The 9,515-nt window shown below is 41.9% G+C and overlaps 2 protein-coding genes across 3 annotated transcripts in view; both read right to left on the bottom strand.

The window, feature by feature from the left end:
• The window catches only part of LOC103387251 (formin-2), a 35,040-nt gene extending 29,164 nt beyond the window's left edge, over window positions 1-5,876 (bottom strand). For both annotated transcript variants that reach the window (XM_017037109.2, XM_025061127.1), the window contains exons 1-2: window positions 4,970-5,876; window positions 1,953-4,160 (exon numbers count right to left, since the gene is read on the bottom strand). In XM_017037109.2, the coding sequence (XP_016892598.1) occupies window positions 1,953-4,113 (2,161 nt within the window). In that variant the 5' untranslated portion in view covers window positions 4,114-4,160; window positions 4,970-5,876. The remainder of the gene's footprint in view (window positions 1-1,952; window positions 4,161-4,969) is intronic.
• Window positions 5,877-5,894: 18 nt separating this feature from the next.
• chrm3a (cholinergic receptor, muscarinic 3a) overlaps window positions 5,895-9,515 on the bottom strand; it is a 72,095-nt gene continuing 68,474 nt past the window's right edge. Inside the window, exon 5 of the mRNA XM_017037040.2 lies at window positions 5,895-9,514. Within this exon, the coding sequence (XP_016892529.1) occupies window positions 8,093-9,514 (1,422 nt within the window). The 3' untranslated portion in view covers window positions 5,895-8,092. The remainder of the gene's footprint in view (window position 9,515) is intronic.

Below are 9,515 nucleotides of genomic sequence, written 5' to 3'. Positions count from 1 at the left end.
GTGAAGTCTCAGTTTCAGATGTGATAATGAAACACCTATATTTGCAAATTTGAGGAGAAGCGAGTGAAAGGAAAAGGTGTTAATTGGGCCACACATTTAAATAAAGAAATACTCAGAGATGTCTTTGACACTGTATATTCAACAGCATCTGTGTTTAAAGTCAGTTAATTTTTTACTGTTTAAACCATTTAAATGTGGAGAGTTTGACCTTTAACACAATAATAACAGTGGAATGTAAATCGTTTCCCAAAGGCACTGATCTTAAAATTAAACTGACCTTTCGTGATGATTTCATTACCAGATACTTATTGCCGATATTGTTCTAGGTTTACGCTATTGCCTATAGTAAAAAATACCACTTTAGACGAAATAATATCGTTGCCATGAGACAGACTTTTCTGGTTTAGTTTTGTCTGAACTGCAACCCACATTATAGGTACCATATGTGGCCCAATAAAGGCATGAGATCCAGTGTTATTTGATAGTTTGACCAGTGCAGGTCAATGTCCTGAGCAGATTTCTGTCATTTTAAGAAATCTTTTAAACATTGACAAAACTGGGAATCAAATGCACCACAATACATTTTATCAACGGCAGTTTGATTCAATTATCATTAAAGCCAGATGTTGACGTTCTGAATTGCAGATGAAGCAAAAAAAAAAAAAAAAAAGCATTGTAATGCTATAGGAAAAAAAAAAAAAAAAACATTGTAATGCTATAGAATTATACTTCCATTGTGCATGGAGCGTTTAGACCCTTCTTATTTTCATCTACATCACTTTAACGTGCCACAGCCAGTGGGATGGCATTGCTGTGGTTTGCCAGTGTTGTCATTGGGAGCTGTGATTTACGAGCTCAGGCGCAGACAGAGTCGGCGAGGAGCTGAGCTGCTAAAAGGCACCACAACAATGAGCGAGGACAGAGGGGGCATTGTTTCGTCACAAGGAGGCATTTGCTGTGAAAACACTTTATGAAAAACCTCAATGCTTTGATTTAATCGAGAGCCATTTCCCAAAAATCAGCAAGAAAAACACTCTTTTGAAGCACAGGACGTGCTGATTTGTGAATCGTTAAGATTCAAACCACAAGTCAATTTGCTGCAATTATTTCACAACGCCACTTGAGAAAACAACACATGACTGCTGAAGGCTTGAAGTGAAATATAACCTCTAGTCCACCAGGGGATTCCCCGCAACACAATGGACAAATTAAATCTATGTGTATACAGTAAATAGAAAAGAAATAACATTACTAACCACAAGAGGGAGGCATTTGACACGATATTCTATTATGACGTTAAATAAAGTACATTCATTTTCTTTATCACTTTAAGGCTGGTCAAACAATACATTCTTTTTCAATTAATCACCAGTTAGATGTGGATAAATTAAAATAATTAATCATGATAACTTTATTGCATTTCAACTACATGGATCAGGTATTTCAAATTTAATTTGTATTTGAAAAATAAATATCTAACTTCTGAAGAAAAACATTGGTCAAAGTCAGTGTCTCAGATGACCTGTGTCATGTGATGCTGCTCAAGGATGAGAATGTGAACCTGTCATAAAGGCTTTAGTCTGCAGTGACTACTTCATAGTTAATCCTTTAATTCCCCATCTGCATTCGTTACATCATCTCAGTGAGATCATGTGATTAGGGGTCATTCATATTTCACTGAAAAGAAAACCATGGGAAGGCAACACCCAGTTGTAGTACAGTCCACCCCCCCAGACATTTTCTCTCTCTCCTTCTGCTCACTGTCACAGCAGAGACTATGTATTAATAGAAAGAAGAATTCTGGATATTTATTAAACCCAGTCACATCAATACTTCCTCACTGTTTTGATACTGCTCCCCTATCACCCATGGCCACAAGAGGGCACTGTCTAGACTCATGGCAACTACAAGCTGCTACTGTGCCCCTGTTTGCAGCATATTTTTTGTCTCACCTGAGAAGACGTCCACATAGGGAACCGTGTTGGTGGAGTTCTGTCGTGTGTATTGCTGCCTCCTGGAGCCCAGCGTCCAGTACGTCCCACCCACGTGACCCTTCTCCTGTGTCTGCTCCAAGAAACTGACCTCAGCACCTGGCAGTCTTGGCTCTACCAACACCGGGGACCAATCTGCAGGAACGCTGATGGGCCCAGCGATGGAGGAGGACCTCTGCTTGTACCTCCTGACCTCCTGAGCCTCGATGAATTCCACTGGACGATCTGTGGCGTCCGTTTTTCTGGGCGATAGCGGCGTAGTGATGGGAGAGCCAATTGGAGAGGTGAGCTGTCTGGTGGTGGTCTTGATATACGAAGGATGGACTGGAGGGTAGAGTTTGACAGCAGAGAGGGAGCTGGAGGAGGTTCTCCTCGGTTGGGAATCAGGAGGACTATCTGTTAGCAGGAGAGAAAAACTATTCTTCTTTCTCTGCAGAGAGAAGAAATCTCGTCTTCCTGTTTCTTCTTCCCTGTTCTCCATCGACAGATCCACACTGCTTGCACTTTTGTGAGCTCCCCTCGTGCCCAGTCCTGGTTCCACCGGCTCCAGGTCGACACATGGTACATACTCGTCTTTGCTCTGATCACTTCCACAGAGCTGTGGGAAACAGACCGGGCTCTCCAGGTCTTCTAGTAGTTCCTCTGCACTTTCATATGAGGTAGTCGTGGCTGTGGTGTCAGCGAAACTATATGTGCTGTTAGTCTTTGGGAAAACATTGTCACAACTTCTGTCTACATCCAGGGTTGAGGGTGATGGAGTACCATCACTCACAGACCCAGAGCTTCCCAACAAGGGTCTATCAAACTTTTCTTCATTCATTTTCCCATCTTTGGGTTCTATTTCCTGACCAACACTGTCTCTTCCATCTTCCTGTTCCACCTTAAATAGCTGCTGAGATGTTTCCTTCTCAAAATCTCCATCTTCTACATTCAGTTTTTCAAATAAATAACCACTTACTTCACTGGTCATGAACTGGTCTTTCATGTTGAGCTGGATCTCTGACAGAAGGTTGTCATTTTCTGCAATTGCAGAGTGAAAACTGTAGAGGTCAGCATCCGACAGAGAGCCGTTTTTCTCTCTAAACTCACCCATTACAGGCTGGTGACTCTCTGTGGTCAGGTGGCTCACCTCAGCCTCTGTATCCGAGAACATTTCCAACTCGTCTGTGGACAGACTCGTGCTTATTCTGGATTTGACGCCTGTTTTACTCGAGTGAGCAGAGACACCATCTTCCAATAAGTCGTCCTTTGACAAGCCTCTGGTCTTGGACAAACTCTTCCTGATGCCAGAGAAAACTGAACCCTTTGACTCGGACTTTGTCTTCTTCTTACTGCTGCTCTCACCCTTTCCTTTGCTCATCTTGCCAAAAGGCTTTTTGGATTTTTTGTCCACCTCATTTTCATCCTCATCACACTCACAGGAGACATCTGCTGCTGCTTCAACACTTGCTTTCTTCTGCTTCGTCTCCTGGTTACCCATGTTCCTGAGCAAGCGGACACCCTTGGCTAACAGGCCATACTGCTGGGTTCGAGGTTGGGCACGCCTGGCATCCTCCTGTGCTGTGAGTGATGCTGCTCCTCTGCTGATGGTTGTAGAACCAGAGCTGCTTAATCCTCGCTGTCTGCCCACTGAGGTTAACGCTGGCTGTGATGGTGACGCTGCCTCCCCCGGTGACACTGATGCTGCAGATGATGATGATGAAGGGAGGAGGAGACTGGCACTGACAGCCTCGGGCTTGTTACCACTGACTGAATGCTTTCTCCCCCTCCCATGCACAGCCTCTTTCACTCTCTGATCCTTCCTCTCCTTCTGCCCCTCCTTTCCTTCCCCATCTGCTCCAGCACGCTCAGCTGTGTTGCATACCGGCACGCTGGTTGATCGGCTGAATCTGTGTGGCCCGGCAGCAGTGTGCTGCTTCTGACCTTTTCCATCTGAGTGGGGCTGAATTTCTCCAGAACTCTGGCCATCTAAAGTGCCCTGTTCAGGCTCGCTGATGACAGGCTGATGTTGTTTACGCAGGGCGGTTGTGATGCTACTCTTCCTCCGACCTTTAAAAGTGGTGGTGAAGAAACTCTCTTTCAGGATGGGCACCTGGGTCTCCACTGTTTTGATGGTATGCATGCTGACTTCACTGGAGTTTCAACCAGAGGGAAGGTGATCTGTACTGGCTGGAGGAAAGAGAAGAGGGAGTTATTTTTCACCCATTGTTTTTGTTCTAGATTTTCTGAGAATGAACACTGTGTTCTGACATAAAAATGTAAAGGTCATCCTCAACACAAGACGTCTTTTGTTTTCTGTTCTCGTGCATTTTTTTTATTATGTTGTTGTTTACAGTGATGATAAACCCTCTCTATGGTCTAGTAATGTTTAGGTCTTTTAGGGATCAGGATTTCAGTGCATAAATATTGAAGGGTTTGGATCATTTCATGATAAATGGCTGATCACCTGCCTCCCTCTGACCCTTGGCTGACCCTCTGATTGGTTCATGTCCAGACCTTTCTAACCTTCTCTCTTCCAGTGAAGACCTCAGTATCTTCAGCTCCGTCACCTCCACCTCATCCTACTGTATATTGCACAGAAGCACCGGCCGAACTATATATATAACTATATATATTATAATATTATTATTGTCACATTTGTATCCTGAGCATTTAAAGATATTTTCTTACGATGTTTCTAATGTTTTCAATTCATACAATCATACAGAAGTATTACACAAGTTGATTAAAGAAAACCAAAAGACATTAGCAACAAGTATTAGCCTAAAAACCAAGATTAACAAACACATGATATAATATAAGAAATGTACGGCATTGGTTTTTACGCCACATTACATTAAAATGTTAACACATGATATAATATAAGAAATGTACCGCGTTGGTTTTTAAGCCACATTACATTAAATTGTAAAAGATCTTTAAAAAACGAGTTAAATTCTCTTTTAAAATCGTTGTATGTGAACGGACGGTCGACTTGCCTGTTGGAGCCTCCTCGGTGACTCAGCGCTGACTGGAGAAAACAACACAAACAGATGTTTGTCTCTCCTTATGCACCGTGGGTCACATGAAGTTGGTATTTTCCTCATCACATGGCTGATCTCCATGGCTGTCCTCCATTAGCAGCGTCTGACACGACACTAACTTCATCAAACCTCTTCACGGAGCAGACGAAGAGCAAAGAATTCTCCTGATTCGCTGATTTAATTTATACTTTAAAACTAACTTTATGAAATAACACTGTAAAGCTCTGACGGAACCCTAAGAGTCGTGTGAAAATGAAATAGAATTATTACTTTAAAAGAAAAAAAAAAGAAAACATCTTATGACATTAAACCGTATTTTCTCATTTGGACTCAAACGGACTTCTTGTGCAACACTTAAACTCTTCCGTGCAATCAACAAACGTGTCACAGCTCTTTGTGTCTGACAAAAACAATTAAAAAAAATAACTTTAAAATTCTGTTTACAAATCAGAAATAGCAAATTAAACAAGAACATATAAAGAAATAGTTATAAATAATTTTTAGTGGTGAAAAATATAATTGAAAGATTTAATTTTTTTCTAAAACAGAAAGTTTGCTAATAATTTAACTGATATCAGCTTTAAATAAAAATCAAATTGCTTTATATTATTTTATTTTGTTATTTTATATTTTATGGCATTTAGCACGTGCAAAGCTTTGTCATTGTGTATTTTATTTCTCAACTACATTAATTTGTTTAGATAATTTCTGCTATTGTTTGACTGATTAAAATGTTTTCTTGGCTTAATTGTTCTACCCTATGTCATTTCACTTCCTCTCCCCTCTCTGTCGACTCTTCAGTAAGACTAGAAAACACACATTTCACAAAGTGAAAACAAAACGTCTATACTAAAAAGAAAATGTGACAAACATTGTTTCATCATTTTTAGATTTTTATTGATTTAAAATATGAATATGGTCAGCATACTTAAAATGTAACAAAATGTTTGTGTTGACCATTTCCCTAGTTCACATATCCAATAGATTTCTAATATTTAAATACAAAATCTCATACTTTGACGAAAAGTGCATTGAGACACTTGGGAGCACATTGTGTAAAAAAGCAGATGTCGCACCCACACGCTGGATATCTTTCTTTCCTTCCTCTTTTTTTATCATTCATGACCAGTGTATCCAGTATCATCAAATCTAATCTGCTGGGGTTTGTTTTTTTTAAAGTAAATTCTATCTTTCATTCCACATATTCCCTCTGCACATTTCTCTGGAAGAGTCATAGACTGTAATGTTTTTTTTAAATATGCGAAATAAAAGTTAACCAAAGGTTTCCAACAAGGTTGAAGCGTGGACCAGAAATGGACCAGAAGTGCTCTGCTAGTTTCTCCAGCATTGTAAATCAGTATGATTGCAAGTCCACAAAAGTGCTTCATGCTGCCCGACATAATTAATATGTCAACTGATTTTAATAAGCACAATGAAGTAGCTTTGAATATTCAATAATATCTATTTGAAACCAGTGGAGTACTTCTGTACACGTCAGCTTCACTTTGTTTAGAATCTGATTGCTGTATCCATTTTGCATATCAGTCTATGGAAAGTGTGTTTGGCAGGAAAAATAATAATAATAATAATAACAACAACAACAACAACAATAATAAAAAACATTGACAACATAATGTGCATTTTTAAAATAATGAAATCCTCTCGTCTCAGTCTCATTTGGTGTCTCTTTGTTGAGTGTTAGAGGGAACCAGTGTTTACTCTTATGGTTTTTCATTTGCGTTTACAAAATATAAAGAGACACAAACAGGATTTGATTCTATTTACAAATTAATGCTGTGAGAGCAATTATGGGAAACATTTCATTTATAATAAAAACAAATCCAACCAATACCATTAATGGTGAGGGTAAGTTCGATTTTGAATATTCGATTTTAATTTATATGTCAAGTGAGAAATTAAATTCTGTATTCAGTTCACAGTCATTATAATAATTAACGATCTAAATAATAAAATAAACATCTGATCTAAACAGTAGACCTTCATTTGAGCGGTTGATGTTAAAACGACTGATTGACTTTCTTTTTTACGCCACTAGAGGCCGCCATTGTTCTACCTGTGTTGGGTAGATCTGGATAGAAATAAAACAAAGCTTAAAAGAGTTTTAAAACACATATGCATTTTTTTGTGTGTCAACCAATCGTTATCCAAATGTACACAGATCACCATCATGGTATAATCAATACTCATACATAAAATACAACCAATTGACTCATTGTTTCCACCATAGAAACCACAACGATCACATTGAACACAACAGCAGCTCACTGACTGTGGTGCCACACAGAATATTCACGACTCAGTTCCATAAAAGAATCTATTTTTTTTTAGACTGGCTCAAAGTTTTAGGAATATCTAGAAAAACTTAAATGAATATCACAAAAATAACATTTTCTTTTAGGACACAAGTAAAGATTTTTACTTCATAAGACAAGAGGCTATATTCATGTATAAAGTCCTTTCACAGATGTTCTGGTTCAAACATCCAGGCGGGTCAAAGAAGCACTGACGTAGAAGCCCGTGAATACAATGTCAATTTGTTGTGGTTTTCACTGACATGTAACAAATACACAGCTTTGTTTAAAATGCAAAACCACATTACAAGTTTAGGTTACCCACAGAAAGAAGTGATACAAAATGTGATCTCCTACATCCTATCACAAAGATTCTCTCTCTCTTTGTGTCAACTTCATCTCCCTAAATCTCTTGCAATACATTTAAAAGCCCTTTTCATTCAATCGGTTCCACGTCCCAGCTCGGCTGTACTGATATAAAACAGTTCTTCAACTACGGACAGTCTAGCTACATCTCTGGACCTCATCTGACACTGCGCCCCACACATCACATCCACATCCACAACAGCTGGGAAACACCGATGAACTGACACACACAGATGTCCGAGTCTCATCAGGTTTGACTGCTGGGACCAACGTACCAGCAGAGAAGCACGTCAGGATCGTAAAGTGAACCAATCCCACGTAGAAAACACTTCATGGATGCTTCTTTCCTTTCTCTTGTAACTTCTGATTCTCTGCCACGGACGATTCCGCATCCTGAACTTTACGTAGACTCCCTGGGGATTCTCCTGTGGAAGATCACGGAGTGCCTCTCCTCAAACTGCTGCTTCCTTCTTTTCTTCTGGTCCCAGCGGCACAGCAGTATCATCTTAAAGGTCGTACGGAAAGTCTTGTTGCACAAGGCGTAGCACATGGGGTTGACCGTGCTGTTGACGTAGCATAGCCAGTACCCAACTGCCCACAGGGTTTCTGGGATGCAACCTTTGCAGAAGGCATTGATCAGCACCATGATGTTGTAAGGTGTCCACGTGATGATGAAAGCGAAGAGGATGGCACTGAGAGTCTGCGCCGCCTTCTTCTCCTTCACTAAAGACATGCGCTTCCTCTTGGTGATCTGATTCCGAGCCCGGGCGGCGAAGCGCTTGGCGATAGCTGCTTCTTTGAAGGAGATCGAAGCAGACGGACATTTGGCGTTGGTTGGTTGGCTGTTGGCTTCGTCAGAAGTCGTCATGGTGGTGGTGTTCGCCGTCTCTCTTGTAAGACTGTCTCTGTTATACTCAGACCCTTGAAGGGCATCCTCCTCAGAGGCTGCATCCAGATCCTCGCAGGAGGTGAGCTGGGAGTTGACAGCAGCTTTGATTCCCGGCAGGCTGAGAACAATGGAGAAAATGGCATGACTCTGTGGAATCATCTCTCTGCCGCCGCAGTCTTCGTCGTCAGAAGACGCAGAGTGGTCCAGTGACACTGCAGCATCGTTGTTGTTCCAGCTGTCACTGCTACTCTGATCCGGATCCCCCTCACCTCGACGAGTGCTCCCTGGTCGCCAGGATCGCATCCCAGGCCAGCAGCGTAAGCCACTGACCAGCTCGCCACACGCACGCTTCCCCTTGGACAACCTGGTGAGCTCATAGCTGCTGCAACTTCGGGAACTTCCCTTCTGGTGGAGTAACTGGGTCCTTTTACCACCACGACTCCCACCTTTGCTTCCGGTGGCACCGCGGACCCCCGAACCCTGCAGCCCGGCCAACTCTTTAGAACGATTCTGCGTCTCCTTGTAAATGCGCCAGTAGAGGACGCTCATTATTGTCACAGGGAGATAGAAAGCTGCCATGGCTGTGCAGAAAGTGATTGTTGGCTCAGACAGAAACTGTATGTAGCACATATGGGAGGGCACCGTCCTCTTCCCCTCCAGATACTGCCACAGTAGGATGGCAGGGGCCCACAGCACGAGAGAAACAACCCAGGCCAGGCCGATCATGATCGCGGCTCGCTTTGTGGTCCGTTTGGCCCTGTACGTCAAAGGCCTGGTGACTGAAAAGTAGCGGTCAAAGCTGATGACCAGCAGGTTCATAACTGAAGCATTGCTGGCCACGTAGTCTATAGCCAGCCATAGGTCACAGGCCCAGTTCCCCATGGCCCAGTATCCCATCACCAGATAGGTGGTGTACAGGTTCATGGAGATGACC

The sequence above is a fragment of the Cynoglossus semilaevis genome, chromosome 12 (genome assembly GCF_000523025.1).
Source record: "Cynoglossus semilaevis isolate Cse_v1.0 chromosome 12, Cse_v1.0, whole genome shotgun sequence".
In the NCBI taxonomy this organism is placed as follows: domain Eukaryota; kingdom Metazoa; phylum Chordata; class Actinopteri; order Pleuronectiformes; family Cynoglossidae; genus Cynoglossus; species Cynoglossus semilaevis.
This window is presented reverse-complemented; position numbering and strand designations above follow the sequence as displayed.